The sequence below is a fragment of the Microcebus murinus genome, chromosome 1 (assembly GCF_040939455.1).
Source record: "Microcebus murinus isolate Inina chromosome 1, M.murinus_Inina_mat1.0, whole genome shotgun sequence".
Classification (NCBI taxonomy): domain Eukaryota; kingdom Metazoa; phylum Chordata; class Mammalia; order Primates; family Cheirogaleidae; genus Microcebus; species Microcebus murinus.
Window position 1 is genome coordinate 27,742,612 of NC_134104.1, and position 19,459 is coordinate 27,762,070.

The 19,459-nt window shown below is 33.0% G+C and overlaps 1 protein-coding gene across 6 annotated transcripts in view; it reads left to right on the top strand.

The window, feature by feature from the left end:
- The window catches only part of LIPI (lipase I), a 58,888-nt gene that overhangs the window by 20,643 nt on the left and 18,786 nt on the right, over window positions 1-19,459 (top strand). For 3 of the 6 annotated variants that reach the window (XM_012785984.2, XM_076005541.1, XM_076005386.1), the window contains 3 exons: window positions 3,832-3,921; window positions 4,827-4,994; window positions 6,722-6,826. In XM_012785984.2, coding sequence (XP_012641438.2) covers window positions 3,832-3,921; window positions 4,827-4,994; window positions 6,722-6,826 — 363 coding nt within the window. The remainder of the gene's footprint in view (window positions 1-3,831; window positions 3,922-4,826; window positions 4,995-6,721; window positions 6,827-19,459) is intronic. The other 3 variants (XM_012785985.2, XM_012785988.2, XM_012785987.2) reach the window with 3 other exon arrangements.

A 19,459-nucleotide genomic window follows, 5' to 3' on the forward strand; every position in this document is an offset into this window, starting at 1 on the left:
ATAGGCATACAATGTGTAATAGTAAAGTCAAAGTAATCCGGGTATCTGTCACCTAAAGCATTTATCATTTCTTTGTCTTAGGAACATTTTTATTTTACTATTTTAGATAATTTCAAATATATAATAACTTATTGTTAAATATAGTCACCCTATTGTACTATCAAATGCTAGATCCTGGTCATTCTAACTATATTTTTGCACCCATTAATCATCCCCACTTTATCTTTTGATGACTCAACACATCATGTCTAATCTGCCACTAGATGCCACATGGCTGGCACCTTTGATTGATCTTTTTATGCCAATCACTATTAAGGAACACAGATTTTTGACACTGCATATTCACCTGTCCTAGGGAATTTCTGAATGAGATACTTGGGTTCAGCACATACCTGCCAGACTGGCTTTTCCTTGAATTATGACCAATTACTTCATCTTCTATTTGCCTACAATCCTTGTCCTTATTCAGTTCCATGTGTTAAAGAAGCCATGTGGCCTTTTAGATTTGTGGATTAGGTAAACTGGGCAAACATTTTTTCTGAGATATTGAAGAAAATGACCAAAATCCATCATCCAAAAGTTATAAAAAATCAAGGGAGGTGAGCTGGTAGTTTGCAATCCCATTTTTTAAATTATTTTTATTTTTTTATGGGCTGAAGCAATCCTACTGCCTCAGCCTCCCAAGTAGCTGAGACTACAGGCATGCACCACCATGCCTGGCTAATTTTTTCTATATATATTAGTTGGCCAATTAATTTATTTCTATTTATAGTAGAGATGGGGTCTCACTCTTGCTCAGGCTGGTTTCAAACTCCTGACCTTGAGCAATCCGCATGCCTCGGCCACCCAGAGAGCTAGGATTACAGTGAGCCACTGTGCTGGCCTGCAATCACATTTTTGATGGAAGGTTTTCTGATGCAGAGACGGGAAAGTGTTTTTGAAATTCTCACATAGGGCTTGCACAGCATCTCATCTTTTACTCTTGTTTGGGACTCCAAACTATAGCACTATTGCTGTAAGAGCAAACCTGAAGTAAACCAACATTTTAAAGGTCTTTATCCAGGGTTCTTTCATCAGAGTTTTCCAGAAAAATCTCATTTACTGAGTTTTTTAAAGTAGATTCTAGATCATTGGAGCTCCCAGTTACCTAACAGAAGCTAACAACTGGTTTCTTTGTAGGAAGATAACATCACCTTTGGTCTCAAATTATTTTCACAAAAATATTTAAAAATAAATGTTTAGCATCCTAATATAGATAACCAGGCACACTTAAAGCAAGCCAGCATGAATAAAAACCAGCAGAAACAACAGACAAGATCCACAGGCATCCAGATATTAGAATCATTATACACTGGGCTATGAAAAAATGTGTTTATTATTTTCAAAGAGTTAAAAGATTGAAAATTTCAACAAAGAATTAATAAGTGTAAATATTGATAATGAAATGAAAGTTCCTACTCTACAACATAAAATAATTGACATTCAGACATAAAATCAATAATCTAAGCATCTATCTTGAGAATTTATGAAATAAACATAAAATAAATGCATAGAAATGGAGAAAGCAGCAAATATTAAACATACAAAATAAATTAATGGAATAAAAATATGAATTACAGATGCTTATAAAAGCTAAATTTTATACTTTGGGAAGGACAAAAATAATTATTATTTTGAAATTTATTTATGTCACTTTCACCTTCATATAATGAAAAGAATATAGAATGTTTGACTTTCATATATCACTGTCTAAAACTGATCAATTCTTAGAAAAAAACAAAGGACAAAGAAGACACGAAGTCGTTCTGTTTTAGTTAATTGCATACTGAAGTTGAAAAAAAAAGTCTCTAACTCACATAAAATACAAAACTTCTTTTTCTATGGTATGTATAAATGTGGAAGGAAAATAGATTGTCTATAAGCATTATTTTAAAATCTTCAAAACATTGCGATAAAGAACATAATTTTTTCCAAAATACACAAAAATTTCTAACCCAAATGAAAATATTAAAATGTCTGATTGTATTAAAATTGAGATCATCAAAAAGCACTGTAAGAAAGTGAACAGCAAGCCAAAAAAAGTAGGAAAAGTGATTTTAAAAAACCCACTATGCATCAATAATAAAGACAAAGACAACCTAGTTAAAAAAAAATCAAGATGTGAACAGACATTTAACGAAGAAAAATTTTCATATAGGCAACAAACATATGAAAATTTCTTAAAGTTAGTAAGAAGAAAAGTAAATATTAAAACTGCAGTGAAATACCACATGCCTAAAATCAAAAAGCATGATAGGACCATTTATTGAAAAGAATGTAATACAACCACTTTGACAGAAATTGAAGAATTCTACTCTTAGGTACATAACCAACAGATATACCTTCATATATGCATTACATGTGGTCAAGAATATTTATAGTATTAACACATATTAGCTCCAAATTGGAAACACCACAAATATTCACCAATAGGAGAAAGAATAAATAGGAGAATGAATAAATAAGTTGTAGTATGTTAATACAATGAGATACTATACAGCAATGAATGACTACATTTACACCTGACACTGTGGCTTAATTATCACAAACATACTAATAATTAAAAAAAAATCCAGACACAGAAGCATGTGTAAAATATGAATTAACTGATATATATTTTCAAAATAGACAAATCTAAACTATAGGGTTTTAGGAGGCATTCTTAAAAAATAAAGAAGAACAAAAAGTGATTTAATAAAAAAGTAGATGGCTGTTATTTTTAGGGGAGCAGAGAAGCTTGGGATTGGGTAAGAGCACACTGGAGGCTCCTAGGTGTTATTTCTTGACAAGTGAGTGGTAGCTACTCCACTCCCTTGGCTATTTGCTTTCTAATAATTAATTAATCTATAGCTTTACATTTTATGTTCTTTTCTGCATGTGTGTTATATTTTACAATAAAAGGAAAATTAAAAAGCCATATCTGCTGTCCCCACCCTTCTTGAAACCAAGGGAATGAATGACCCAAGCAGAGCAAGCTGCCCTGCCCCCTCCATCTGATAAAAGGGAAATGACCTGACTGAATCAAGGGCTGCTTGTAAGTTGATAATCACATATCTTTTGCTTCCCCCCGATTCCTAAGCAGTCCTGTTGGTTGATTCTACTTCAGTGACAGGTTGGAGAGAATGGGAGAATGGTGGCTTCAAACCGGAACCCCTAGTGTTGGAACTCCATGTTGAGTTCACGTATGAGGAAATTTCACAGATCTCTAAAATTGTTGGATATCATTGAATTTCTTTCTTTCTTTCTTTTTTTTTTTTTTTGCTTTTTTGCTCGTATTTAGAAAGTTGACCTTCCTTCACAACTTCATTCAGCTCCAACCTCTTCAGCAGGAAATTTCCTAACCAATCTACTTAAAAAGTGCAACTATCACCCTCACTCAGCACTTTCTATTCCCTTGCTCTACTTAATTTTTTTCCATAGCTTTTATTATTATCTGAAATACTGTATTTTTACTTGTTTATTATGTCTTCCTTCCATTAGAATGTATTTTTCACTACTACAAGAATTTTTGCTTTCACTTACTTATGTCCTCATAGCATAAAAGATTGTGACTGACCTATAGTAAACTGGTGACTAGTAAACATATTAAATTAATGAAATATAACTTTCATGAAGAATTAATTTGAAGAATTAATACAATAAAACTCATATTTTAAAAAATAGCATTTATGTTATTTTTAATTTGAATTTTTAAAGAGTCACTTTCAATGGATTTTATAAGAGATTTTGTTTTGTACAAGCTAGTGACCTGATTATGTACACTTTGTGATTCTTGGTTGCTTTTCTTCTCAGGTTTAGGTATCAAAGAACCATTGGGACATATAGATTTTTACCCAAATGGAGGAACAAAACAACCTGGCTGTCCTAAATCAATTTTTTCAGGTATACGACAGTGTTTTAGAATGACATGCAATATTTTGGTTTCATCACCATTGCCCATGATGCAGGGGAGTTATTGACCACAAATTGTTTAAATTGACCCTGCTTAGTTCTCAAAGATAACCAGTAGACATCTCATTTGGTCATGGATGAGACCTATTATGTTATAGTCTCAATAGTTTTAATTCATTACTTTAAACATTAGCAGAAATTACAAATCATTGAGGAAGCATGAATATATTGTATAACAAAGTTTGACCTAAGGATTTAAACTTTACTATCACGATATTACTTTACAACACAAAACATAAGCTCTTGACACTTGCTTGTCCTGTACATAGAGATAACTGAGCAGCTGCTCCAGGAGTATAATATGGCTCATTTCAGAGGCATAGCAAAGAAAATGTCATTCGGTCCACAGTGGCAACTGGCCAAATGGCACAAGGCCAGAGGCCACTGTAGCTAGAGATGTTTGGCCAAAAAGTCCAGGATGTGAGAGGTTGGAAAGGGAAAGATGATTATAAAACTTTAATATCACCTGGTTTCATAATCATCTCTGACATTGGGTGGAAATGTTAGGGGTGCAGATGTAGAAGGTAGAGATGTGTACTCTAATTATTAAGTACAGTGACCCTGTGCATGTAGAGCTTATTAAATCATAGAAATTTAACATCGTTGTTAACCGTTACTTTAGAAAATTTATTATAAATATCACACAAAAGGCATACTAAATTTAAGTTTCAGTGATACTATTTTAGTGACTTGAGATAAAACTGTGTATTATTATCAACACTTTAGTATTAATAAGGTACATTGTGTTTAGTAGAATTTATTCTTTAACTTTTCTCTAATTACTTGAACTTGGCTTTATACACCTACAGTTATTTTGCTTGTTTTTTAACCCTTAGGAATTGAATATATTAAATGTGACCACCAGAGAGCAGTTTACTTGTTCATGGCATCTTTGGAAACACACTGCAATTTTATTTCGTTTCCTTGTCATTCATACAAAGATTACAAGACTAGCTTATGTGTGGACTGTGACAGATTTAACGAAAAATCATGTCCTTGGCTAGGTAAGAGATGTGGTTATAGTTACTATAATTCCTTCTGAAAATGAATAACATTATTGTGTTTGTGGTTTCTTCTGGAAGCGAAACTATGCTTTATATTTACTTGTTAATATGTTTACATTTTTTTGGAAAAATTATGGAGATGTGGTACAACCAGAATAAATATTTCATTTTCTCCTAAATAATTTCAGATATTTAATGAAAGGAACTTGGTCAACTGCCTTTCTATGCTCAATTTAGTGGGCAAATTTTGTGGCCTTGCAATGATCCTTGTTCTTGATGTACAAAAGGATCTAACTGTATCATCCAACCATTTTTCCATTTAAAGAAAGAAACTTGCACATTCTTGGCAGCTCTGAGGGGATTTTTATTTAATGGCAAAGCTTAGAAGCAAGTGAAGACGTGTGAACCATAGTTAGCTTTTCATTTGCTATTAGCAAGTAGACATGAATCATACATGGTTCACACCTTTTAAATTGATAAAGCTTGGTAAGAACAGTTATGCATTGAAGCTTCTGATACATAAAGCCTGCCAATAGGAAATTATACAGAAAAAAGAATCCACATAAAAATAGAATACAAGAACTAGAAAGAATTTCAGAGGCTGTTTGTTTAGGATTTTTCAAAGAGAATGCAAGACCCAAGCACGTAATGAGTGTGTAAATATCTGCTCAGTATCAGGATAGGATTTTCCCAAAATGTTTCCAAAGCCAAAGGGGTTCAAGGAATGGGTAGCAAAACGAGGCTAAATTAAACCATATGCTACTAGTGTTCTTCAGTAGGACTGATGCACATGGAGAATTTCTAGGGGGGGCATGCAATATGCAGGCTTTGTCAAATTTTTATTTTTTTTCATAGACCTCTTCTGTGTATATGACATCATGTGGGATTCATTTTCTTTAGACATTATGTTACGGATTGCTTTTCTGGTCCCATCCTTTTTCATATCACGAGCAAATTGTAATCCAGAGTGAGAATATGGATTGCTTAAGGGTAATAGTAAGAAATAGACTTAAACCTCTGAATTCTCAATTTAGTATTCTTTCTACTACATTCAAATCTCAAATTTAAAGGTAGCAATGTGGGAAAAAAGAAATACATGCATAAACACATGAATAAATATAAGGAATATATTTATAATTATATTTTATAAATATGTAAATATATAATATATATTTCTCTATATACATATAATGTATGTATCTGAGATATATATTATATCATATCCACAATATGTAGTGTATAAAGTCTCATTATCCTATGTGTGAGTATATACTATATATAATGTATATATAGGCATACCATATCTGTTTATATGTAGGTATAGAGAATTGGGGACTGTACTCATGGAGCTAAATTGCAGTTTAAGTTTTATATAATCGAGTTACTCTGCTAAATTTACTACAAAAATTACAGGTACACTTCTAAAATTAAAATATAATAGTAAAAGCTGCTGCAAGTGGACTATAGCCATATGGAGTATGTTAAACTCTGATAAGGTTTTAGGGAGCAAATTTATTACTGATTCTTGAATTTAAGAATTTTTATTGTAATTATTATAAATAGAATGCTACATTATTTGAAAAAAATGTCATGTAAGTTATAAAAATCCATGATGATTATGATGATGATTATTTGCATTTATCCTTTAGTCACTTCAGTGATTTGAAATTTTTCTTATTATATTTGGTGGAAGCCCAATTTCTAATGTTTCATTTCTCAAATCTCAGGTTATCAAGCTGAGCTATTAAAAGGAGTTTTGAAAGAAAGAATGCAAGAAGGAACTCTTAGGACCACTGTGTTTTTGGATACTAGTGGCAGATATCCATTCTGTAGTAAGTTGCTAACATTTTTAATAAATGAAGAAATCATTGGTTTTTATACTCATTTATATTTCATTCAAAATGTTCTTTGTACCTACTCAAATTTCATCATGCACTTTCAGGGAAATTAAAAATTTGTTAGAGCCAGTTGGACAAATTCAACTAAGGACTTGATTTTTTAGGTAAAATGATCAGATACTTGGGTGATATTTCTCACCCAAAAAGAGACAAGGCCTCCTCCCATATTTGCATGATTATCCTTCATATCCCTAGAGTTATTTCAGCATTTAACATGTTAAGGAGCCTAACACATCTGTCTACACTGTTACCACCTATTTGGGAACTGAAACTAAACTCCATAAATACAAAAAAGGGCAAATACATAGTAATCCTCCCAATACATTTTGTGTTAGACGAGAGGAGAAAACTTCTAGAACAAGAGAGAATCTCATAGAAATGTATTAAATAATTAGATTTATGGAGAGGTATTAAAGAAAGCAAAATTATTCTGTTAAGAGATGAAAAGCTGGAAGTTGTTTCTACGTAACAGTGAATTCTATTATATTATTAATCTTATGAGGACAGTTTCAAGTTATTCTCATTGGCCATGATTACTAGGGAATAAACATCTATAATAGATTTTCATATTATAACATATTTTAGGTCAGTTGCTGTTAATGTTTTGTAGTCACAGTCACTATCAACTTCAAGATATTATTCTTTAAACATTAGTGATGTGTCGTATCATACAGAGTTGGACCTGCCCATTTTTCAAGCTAAAATTTTTATTAAGTTTATTTTAGATTTACATGTAGATGTAAAAAATGATGCAGAAAGATGCTGTGTATACTTTATCCTTCAATGGTAATATTTTGCAGTACTATAGAAGAACATCACTGGCAGGATATTGACATTGATACAATACACCTATCTTAGTCAGATTTCTGCACAGGAGTGCACACTGTGTGTGTGTGTGTGTGTGTGTGTGTGTGTGTGTGTGGTGTATGTGTGTGTTAGCTCCATACCAATTAATCACATGTATGGCACTATGTGGTCCCACTACAGTGAGGATACTGAGCAGTTCATCAGCACACGTATCTCTTATATGTGCTTTTATAACCATATATACCACCCCTACCTCATGGTTTCTAACCCCTGGCATCCATTAATACATTTCTAAAATGTATTTTTGTCATTTCAAAACTATTATAAAATGGGAACCATACATTCATTATGTAATCTTTTTAATTGGCCTTTGCCCCCCACTCGGCATTATTCCCCAGAGGTTCATCCATGTTGTGTTGTAGCATGTATCAATAATTCATTTCCTTTGGTTGCTGAGTAGTATTCCATATATGCGTGTGTGTGTACATATATGTGTATGTATATAATGATCTGTTTATCCATTCATCTGTCGGAGAATATATGGGATGTTTTTAGGTTTTGGTTATGACAAATAGAGCTGCTATGAATATTGTGCACAAGTTTTTATGTGAATGTGCTTTCATTTCTCTGTCATAAAGGCCCAGGAATACAATTTCTAGATATAAACTCATCACATATTTAGCTTTAAAAAAAGATGAAATGTTTTTCAAAGTAGCTATAACATTTCACAGTATAAGTAATCCAATTGCTCTGATTTTTTCCCAGAATTTGGTGGTGTCATTATTTTTAAAATCTTATTTGTTCTGATAGATGTATAATGATACTTCATTATGGTTTTAATTTGCAAGTCCCTGGGGCTGATTATATTGAATATTTCTTTTATATATCCGCTTTGGTGAAAAGTATATTCATGTTATTTTGGCCATTTTCTAAATTTGTGTTTGTTTTGTTTACTTTTTTTAACTGTTGAGTTTTGAAAATTCATGATATATTTTAGAAGTTAGCCCTTGTTAGACATTTGGTCTGAAAATTATTTACAATCTGTAACTTGTTTTTCATCCTTTTCACAAAGTCCTTTGTGTAACAAAAATGTTGAGTTTTGATGAGAAGTAATTGATTATTATTTCCTTTTAAGTATCTTGTTTTAGATGACAAGTTGAAGAGTTTGTTGAGTCCATGATCCTAAAGATTTTCTCCTATAAATCTTTCCAAAAGTTTTTTATTTTTTAGTTTTATATACTACGTTTATATCTGAAATCTATTCTGATTTAGTTTATGTATAAGATGTGAGGTTTAGATGCATTTGCTCCACATCATTTTTTGGAAAGCCTATATTTTATTAAGTATATTTGCATATTTATCAATAATCAGTTAAGCATAGTTGTTTGGGTCTATTTCTGTTAGGCGTATTCTAGAGAACAGAATAGTCTCTCTATTCTGTTCCATTGATGTATCTATTAAACCTTTTCCAGTACCATATAGTATGGATGAATATAGATATATAACATGCTTTAATATTAGGTAGAGTGACTATTTTCTCTTTATTTTTCTTTGTAATGACTATTTTGGATATTGTAGCATATGTGCTTTTCAATATAAATTTTAGCCTAAGGTTGTCTATGTCTACAAAAATTTTGCTGGTGTTTTGGTAGGAATTGCATTAAACCTATAGATTAATTTGGGGAGAATTGACATCTTCACCATGTTGTCTCCTAATTCAAGAATATAATATGTCTTTCCATTTACTTTGATCCTTTGATTTATTGATTTCTTTCATTAGCATTTTGTAATTTTCAGCCAACAGATCCTGTACATTTTTTGTTATATGTATACCAATTAGTTCTGTTTTTGAGGGCATGATTGTAAAGGGTATGCTCACATTTTGATATCTCCATGTTCATTATTTGTATATATAAATGAGATTGAATTTTTTATATTGAATTTGTTTCTTGGGACCTTATTGAATTCCTTTTTATTTTTAGGATTTTTAAACATAGAATTATTAAAATTTTCTATGTAAACAATGATGATATCTGCAAATGGAAATACTTTTATTTCTTCTGTTTTAATCTGGGTGCATTTTATTTCTTTTTCTTGACTTACTACAGTAGCTACAACTTCCAGATCCTATGTTGAATAAGAGGGGAAAGAGCAGACATCATTACCTTAGGGTAAAAATACTCAGTCTTTCACCATTAAGTGTGATGTTACTTACAGGTAGATACTCTATAAAATTGAGTTAATTCACCCTCTGTTACTAACTGGCTAAGAACTTTTCCTCATAAATGTGTGTTGGATTTTGTCAAACATCTTGCAGGCATCGGTGATATTATCATATGACTTTTCATCTTAGGTTGTTAATATGTTGGTTGGATTATAGTAATTGATTTTAGAAAGTTGAACCAGCTTGCATTCCCACAATAAATCCCACTTGGTCATAGTGCACATTTTTCATACATTGCTGGATTTGGTTCATTACTATTTTGTTGAGGATTTTTTTTGTGTGTCTAAGTTAATGAGAGACATTTGTTGGTAGCATACCTTTTTGTAATATCTTTTTTTGGTTTTGCCATAAAAGTAATAGTGTACTTATACAAGAGTAATACAGTTTCATAAAATGAGTTGGCAATTTTCCCTTCTTTATTTTATTTTCTGGAATAGACTGTGCAAAATAGGTTCTAATTCTTTGAATGTTTGGCAGAGTTTTACAGTGAAACTATTGTTTTATTTCCTATTGTTTTCATTTATCAAATTTCATTAAATTTTCTGCTTTCTTTGGATTTATTTTGTTCCTCTTTTTCAATTTTCTTGAGGCAGAAACTTAGATTATTGATTTAAGATATTTTATCTTTTGTAATGTGAGCATTTAGTGCTAAGAATTTCCCTCTTAGCGCCACTATATCTATATTTCCATGTTTTTGATATATTGTATTTTCTCTTGTATTCTGTTCTTTATATTTTTTTGAAAATTCCTTTTTGACCATGGGTTATTTACAAGTATGTTGTTTAATTTCCACTGTTTGGATATTTTCCTGTTGTATTTCTGTTAATGATTTTCTAGTTTGATTTCATTACACTTAGAGAACAAATTCTGTGTAATTTTAATTCTCTTAAATTTGTTGAGGTTTCTTAAATAGTCCTGTATTGCTCTACTTAGGTGAATGCTTCATAGGTACTAGAAATACATATGTATTCTGCTTTCTTTGTGTAGAATATTATTTATGTGTTTATATAGAAAATATGTTATATGTATTATAAAGTATTATATAATATATTTGTATATATATATATATATGACTTTTTTGGTCTCAGACATCATCAACTCATTACAGCATCAACTCAAAGTCAAAAATATGTTCTAAACTCAACAGAGAAAAAGTTTGTAATATCAAATTCACCTAAATCAGGTTTGGCTGAAGCTCTGGCTATAATCAACCCTTAGGCACAATTTATCTCCATCTCTACATCTGTGAAAGTCAAGAATCAAGTTATCTACCCCCCAAATATGATAATGGAACAAGCATAAGATATCAATTATAGACATTCTTGTTCAAAAGGTTAAAAAAATGGAAAAAAATTAGTCAACAGCTGCAAGCAATTTAAAAATACAACCAGGCAAACCTCATTTAGTTTCCAGTGCTGAGAATAATCCCCTGCGTTTCATGGCTCTGCTCCCAGGATTCACAGTTTCACATTTTGGCCTCTCAGAGTTATTCTCCTCCTTCTTTTTTACAGGTATGAATGGTTAGCACAAACTTTGCATCTGAGTAGTTTTATCAACCTGTTTCCTGTAGAATTTTGGGAGGGTCTCACAATGCTCTTTCATTTCATACTCTTTCTGTTTCAGTCTGAACTGGCAGAGTTTATGCTATAATATTCTCAAAAACCTCATGGATCTCTGTCTCAGTCACAGAGATTCACTCCATTAGACAAAAACCTTCTCCATATGTCTTTTCTAGAGAATACTACCTCTATTATTATTGGTTTCTGTTGAGACGGCTGGGGGAATCCGTGAGTCACTTACTATTTTTTCAGAGCCTTTTGTGTGCCTAAATACTCTGACTTTGATTTTACTGAGGGAAAAGATTGTTCAGACACATCCTCAGCTCTTTCTCTGGGGAACAATTTCCTTATGGTCAATCTCTTAGTTTCAGCCTCTTTTGTAAACTGGCTAGGCTGAGGATTTCTGAAATTATCAAGTTGGGATCCTTTTTCATTTACGTATTTCTGTTAATGAATTTCTGTCTTTCCTCTCAAAATTCACTCTGAGTACCAACAAGAAATCAGGCCTCACTTTCAATCCTTTGCTTAGAAACTCCTGCAGGTAAATGTCCAATTTCTTCATCTACAATATCTGTTTTCTGCATAATTGCAGAACATAATTCCTCTAAGTTATATACTGCTATGTAGCAATGATTTCTTTTTCTTCCAGTTTTCAATAACATGTTTCTCATTTCCTTCTGGGTTGTCAACAGCAGCGCTCTTAACATCCATATTCACTCCATTAGACATGCACATTTCTGCCAACAGTCTGTTCACAATGCCTGTTTTCTCTACCATGTTCCTTAATTCCTCCTGAGTCTTCACTAGCAAGTGTTGTTAGCATCCACATTTCTGTTAACAATATATTCAAGGCAATCTAGGTTTTTCAATTATGCTCTTCAGAATTCTCCCAGATTCTTCTCATTGCCAATTTCAAAGCCACTTTCCTATTTTTATGTGTTAGTTATAGCAGCATCTCATTCTTCATACCATATCTGTATTCATTTTCTGTCACTACCATAACAAGTTGCTACAAATGTAGTGGCTTAAAACAACAGAAATTTATCATCTTACATTACTGTAGGCCAGAAGTCTGACACAGATGTCAGTGTACTCAAATCAAGGTGTCGTTGGAATGCTACGCTCCTTCCTGAGGCTACAGGACATTATCTATTTATTTTCTTGCCCTTTCCAACTTTTGGAAGATGTCCACATTCCTTGGCTTGTGGCCTCTTCTTCCTCAGTGGTGGGTTGTGTCTTCACATTGCATCATCCCCTTTAGCCCTTCTTCTACATCACATCTCTTTTTCTGATTCTCTCTTCTGTTTTCTTCTCTTAAGGCTCCTTGTAATTACTTTGGACCCACCTAGATAAACCAGGATAATCTCCCTATTTTAAGGGCAACTGATTAACAACTTTAATTCCATTCACAGTCTTAATTCTTCTTTGCTATATGTGGTAATATGCTCACAGGTTCCAGGAATATATCTGGACATATTTAGACACATGGCATATTTGGGGAGGCCTACCACAATTACAATATGTGTATGTGAATCGTCAAAGTCTAGTGGTATCAATATTTTGCCACTCTAGGCGAAATGTGGAAACCTTACTTACATTTAGTTTCCTTGGCATTCCCTGCTTTTAAGTATCATTGTCTTAAATATCCAATTGAGTGATGATTCTTTCATTTCAATCATCAAATTAGATTTATTTAGTTAATGAGGTAGGATAACCTATTGTGTACTCATATTTCTTCTCTTCTCATTGTTCCTTCTTTCCTCCTGGAGCTCTAAGATAATTTATTTAATCTATTCCTTTCTGTTTGAAGAAATTGCTTGTAAAAATCTTTAAGTGAGATTTTCTTTTAGTTTTTCTTTGCCTGGTAATGTCTTTATTTCCCTTTTATTCTCAGAATATACTTTTGCTGGATATAAGATTAAAAGTTGATAGCTTTTTCTTTGAGCAGTTCAAAAATGTGCCACTTTCTTTTGGCTTCAAAGGCTTCAATTAAGAAATCCATCACAACCCGAATCTCTGTTCTGAAGATAATGCATCATTTTTCTCTATCTGCTTTCAAGATTTTTATTCCTTTGTTTTGTAGTTTTTCAGTTTCATTGTGATGTGCCTTGGTGAAGATTTATTGAGGTATATCCTATTTCAGGTTCACTCAACTTTTTGAATCTGTGTGTTTATTTCTTCCACTAAATTTAGACAGTTTTCAGCCATCATTTCTTTGAATTTTCTTTCAGCCCCACACTCTTTTCTCTTCCTGACACTTTAATACTCCAAAATTTACATATTTTATTATAGTCCCACAGGTGCCTGAGGCTTTATTTATTTTTCTCCATCTATTTTCTCTCTGTCATTCAGATTGAGTGACAGATTGATTTGCCCTCAAGTTCACTTGGCCCTTTTAATTTTCTTTTGTGCATATTATTAAGCCCTTTTAATATACTATGTAAATAAGTGTATCATGTTATGTAATAGGATACACACACATATAACACACAGGATAGCCATTTATTTTCTGGGCAGTTTTTGTTCTGTTTTATATCTATATCCTTAAATATTTCAGATGATAGCACATCATTTGCCTATTGTAGTTACATATTTTAATATTTGGTGGTATACTTTCACTTCAATACTCTTCTCTTAAAAAATGACCTTGAAGAGTTGCCCATTAAATTTTTCCAAATTTCATTAACATTCAGTTCATTATTTTTAATGGAAAACTTCATTCATCTATTGAAGAACATCTTGGTTGTAAATAGTTTGGGCTACTATGAATAAAGCTGCCCTAAACATTCCTCTACAGATTTTGATGTAAATAATATTTATTTCTTAGAGATAAATGCCTAGTAGTGCAAATATTGGTTCATTTTTTTTAAGAATCTGTCAAATGGTTTTCCAGAGTGGTTGTAATATTTACATACCCATTAGAAATGTATTAGCAATATATTTTTTCTCCAACCCAACCACAATTTGGAATTGTTAGTCCAATTTCAGTTTTCTACAGTTTATCTTGTCTCTTTCCCCTTCCCACTCCTTTCTTCTAGGTTTAACTTCATTCTTACTGAAATATATCCTTCCAGTTGTTAGGGTGGGGAATTCAATGTGGTCTGAGAAAGATTTCTCACACAATGATTAGGATATATAGAAATAAAGATTTATTTATTTTCCTGAGAAAGAAAGAAAGATTGTGTGAGGGAGGGAGGGAGGGAGAGAGAGAGAGAGAGAGAGAGAGAGAGAGAAAGAGAGAGAGAGAGAGAGAGAGAGAGAGAGAGAGAGAGAGAGAGAGAGAGAGAGAGAGAGATGCCATAGCACACAGAAGAAGGAGTGAAAATGCTGGGTAGCTGAGAGAAAGTTTCTTGGTGTTTTAAAGGGTAAAAAGAGCTTTTTTTCCCTTTCTCGTCAGTTTCAGTAGACTGATAATAGAAGCAGCTGCAAGATGTCATGGAGCCCTTTACTTTTTCTGTTTTCTGTGAGGCTGGGTTATCTGAGTTCTTGAAATCTGGGTTTTGGGGACAGGAACTGAGGCAGAGAGCTGGAGGAGGGAGTTCACATCCCTACTGTCCACTTAGGGCTCTTCAATGCTGAGAAAGAACTCTTAGACACAAGAAGTTAGGTCACAGGTGTTTTAACTGAATATAGGGCAGTTGTGCTGTGAGTTTATTTCCCTTGCTTTCTGTTAGAGAGGTTATTTTCCTCTGTTAGAAGTTGGTAGTAAGGCCACTTTTCACCAGTGACTTCTCACTAGTAGTTTGTCCAGTCTTTTTTTGTTTGTTTTTCTTGTGAAAATGTACTTACCATTCCCTTATTCCAGAATGAAAATACAATTCAGACAGAATTCCACGTTCAGAATTAATTTAGCTCAACCTTTTTAATAGACTAATTCTTTTGTTTTTAGATAAATTACTTTCAATCTGATTGTTCCCTAAAGATAATTTGTAGTTCTCTTCTGATTGAATTTGTTTACTGATTTATTTTGCTTTATTATTATTTTCCACTCTAAATCATCTAAGTCTGAATTAAAAATTAAGGAAACAAAAGTTTGTGCTATTTCAAAGTAGACTCATGTCTTTCATTAACATAGAAAACTCTCATCAGTCAGCTCTAATTCAAAATTCTCCCTTCGCAGAAAGCTAGACTTTTTCTCAGAAAGATATTACCTCAATCCTTGTATTTTTATGTAAATGTTTAGGTGTCCTTCACCATGTGACTTAGTATAAATTTAAATTCCAAGTTATTTGGATTTCTATTTAGTCTCAGGAAACAATTTTTATTCACCCACATAACCAGTAAAATTTTCTAGTTCCTCTTTTTCTATTCAGTCTGTAACATGATAAAAGCTTTTTATTGCGATCACCCAATTTATTTCTTTAGAAAGCTAGCAGCTTTGTTAATACAACAGTGAAGAATATACAAATATTCATTTTAATCTGAATGCAGTTACATCCATTATTTAAACAGGTGTGGGATTATATAATCTTTCAACAGAAAGCTTTTGAAACATGTTTGAAAATGTAGATCTGATAAAGATGCTAGTATTCTGCATTGAGTATTTGTAAGTCACAAAAATGAGGACAGGAAGTTAGTGGTTTTCCAGCACAAATTATTTTTGTGTTGCAGGTTTTCTGATAGCCTGAATCTTTTGACCATCACTGCATTTGTTCTTTTTTTTTTCATTATTTTTTACTTCAGAATATTATGGGGGTACAACTGTTTTAGTTACATAGATTGCTTTTGTATTGTTTGACTCAAAGTTATAAGTGAGCCCATCACCCATATAGTGTACATTGTACCTGTTAGGTATGATTTCACCCATCTCCTTTTCCCCCCTCTCACCTGTACAAATTCTGTTGAGCTATACTTCCCTCTGTGCACATGAGTGCTGATAAGTTAGTTCCAATTTCATAGTGAGTACCTGTGGTGTTTGATTTTCCGTTCTTGCCATACTTCACTCAGGAGCATGATCTCCAGTTTCATCCAGATTGCTGCAAAAGGTATCAACTTGGGTTTTTTATGGGTGAGTAGTATTCCATGGTATACACATACCACATTTTATCAATCCACTATGAATTGATGGGCACTTGGTTTGATTCCACATCTTTGAGATTGTGAATTGTTCTGCAATAAACATTCTAGTGCAAGTGTCTTTTTTATGAAGTAGTGACTTTTTTCCCTTTAGATAAATACCTAGTACTGGGATTGCTGGATGAAAAGTTAGGTCTACTTTTAGTTCTTTGAGGAATCTCCATAGTATTTTTATAGAGGTTGCACTAGTTTGCAGTCCCACCAACAGTGTATACCTGATCCTTTCTCTCTGCATCCATGCCAGCATCTATTGTGTGGGGAGTTTTTGATAAAAGCCATTCTCACTGGAGTGATATTTCATTGTGATTTTGATTTGCATTTCTCTGATGATTATGACATGGAGAATTTTTTCATGTTTATTGGCCATTATTCTATCTTCTTTTGAAAAGTTTCTGTTCATGTCTTTTGCCCACTTTTTAATGGGGTTTGCTTTTTAGTTGTTGATTTGCTTGCATTCTTTATAGACTTGGTTATTAGCCCTTTATCAGATGTATAGCATGTGAATGTTTTCTCCCATTCTGTAGGTTGTTCATTTGCTCTGTTGATTGTTTCCTTGGCTGTACAGAAGCTTTTTAATTTAATCAAGTCTAATTTATTTATTTTTGTTGTTGTTGTTATGATTGCCCTTAGGGTCTTCATAAATTCTTTGCCTCAGCCGATATCTAGAAGAGTTTTTCCTACATTTTCTGCAAGAATTCTTATAATTTTTTTTCTTCCTTTTATTTCATCATATTATGGGGGTACAAATATTGTTAGGGTTACAAATATTGCCCCTGCCCCCTCTCCCCCTGATGTGTCAGAGATTCAAGCGTGTCCAATCACCTGGTGGTGCGTACCACACACGTTATGTAAGTATACACCCTTCTCCTCCTCCCCCCTTCCGCCTGCCCCCCACCTGATAAAAATTTTTTTTTTCTTTTTTGTTTGTTTGTTTGACATTTTGGTTACATTGTATATCTTTGCCTCTCCCTAAGAAGGGTTAGAGTGATGCCCTTCCCCTCCAAAATGCTCACCACATCCCTAAGATTGGGTCTTCCCCCACGCCCCCACCCCCAGATTCCTGTTGAACATCGCCACCATTTGAGAACCATAGTTTTAATCAGTCAGTACCAATTTTATAGCGAGTAGATGTGGGGCCCATTTTCCATGTCTTGTGTCACCTCACTTTGGATAATATCTTAGATTTAAGTCTGTTATCCATTTGGAATTAATTTTTGTGAGAGGTGAGACATGTGAATCCTTCATCTTCTCCATGTGGCTATCCAATTTTTTGCAGCACCATTTATTGATTGTTTTCCCCAATGTATATTGGTGTCTACTTTGTTAAACATCAGAAGGCAATATGTAATTGGTTTTATGTGGGCATTCTTTGTTCTGTTTCATTGGTCTATGTCTCTATTTTTGTGCCATTCCCATGCTATTTTCATTACTATAGCCTTGTTGTATAGCTTAAAGTCTGGTAAAGTGATGCCTCAGATTTGTTCCTTTTGCTTAAGGTGGCTTGGACTATTTGGGCTCTTTTTTGGTTCCAAATAGAGCATTGAATTATTTTGTCTAGATCTGTGAAAAATGATATTGGTATTTCTATTTGGATTGCATTGAATCTATAAAGCACTTTGGGTAGTATAGTCATTTTAACAATGTTGATTCTTCCTGTTATGTCTTTCCATTTGTTTATCTACTCTGCAATTTCCTTGCTCAGTGATTCATACTTCTCTTTGTAGCGATCTTTCATCTCCTAGGTTAAATATTTTCCTAAGTATGTTGTTATCTTTGTAGCTATTGAGAAAGTTATTGAGTCTTTGATTTGATTCTCAGCTTAATGATTGTTGCTGTATAGGTATGATACTGATTTGTGTACATTGATTTTGCAGCCCTGAGACTTTGCTGAGTTATTTTTCAATTCCAGGAATTTATTGGTGGAATCTTTGAGGTTTTCTAGATATAAGATTATATCATCAGCACAGAGTTGTTGTTTGACCTCTTCTTTCTCCATTTGGGTACCCTTAATTTCCTTCTTTTGCCTGATTGCTATGGCTAGGACTTCCAGCACTATGAATAGAAATGGTGACAGTGAGTATCCTTGTCTTGTTCCAGTTCTGAGTGAGAATGCTTTAAACTTTTTCTCACTCAATATGATGTTGACTGTGGGTTTGTCATAAATAACTTTTATAATTTTGAAGTATATTTTATCTGTCCTTATTTTGTTATGAGATTTTATCATAAAAGAATGCTGAATTTTGTCAAATGCTTTTTCTGCATCTATTGAGATGATGATATGATCTTCATTTTTGCTTATCTGGTGAATCACATTTATGGGCTTACTTTGTAACAACTCAATATGTCATACTACCAGAAATCATTTGAGCAAATCTGAATGCCCACTTTATGGGTAAAGTGAATCAAAGTATTTTGCTGGAAGCTGGGCAGCCACTCCGTAGTAAGAAGTGTTTCTTTATATCTCTGTGTCAGAAATTGACAAGGTACAATTATAAGTCCGTTACCTTACTTGAGGTAGCACTAAGCATCAGTCACAGGCATGAGGTTACTCTTGACTATTTAGTAGCAACAGTTAACAGCTAGCATGCACAATTTTTGTATGTATATTTCTTACCAGATAATTTCGTGCATTCCATGTTACATTTAACATAATGTATATACATTGTCTTGTAGAATGGGGTGCACAATACTTGGAATAACTCACAGACAGCTAATACTTCCTGTTTAGCCCTGGCAATATTGAATATAGGGGTGAATTCAGCATCCTTGACTCTGAAAGATATACTACACTATACTAAATTTTAGTAAGGGAAATCTGAATAAGAACTACCATGAGTTTCTTCCTTATAGGATTATTCACTTTCACCATTATTCTTGAACAGCTAGAGAAATTGGGAATTA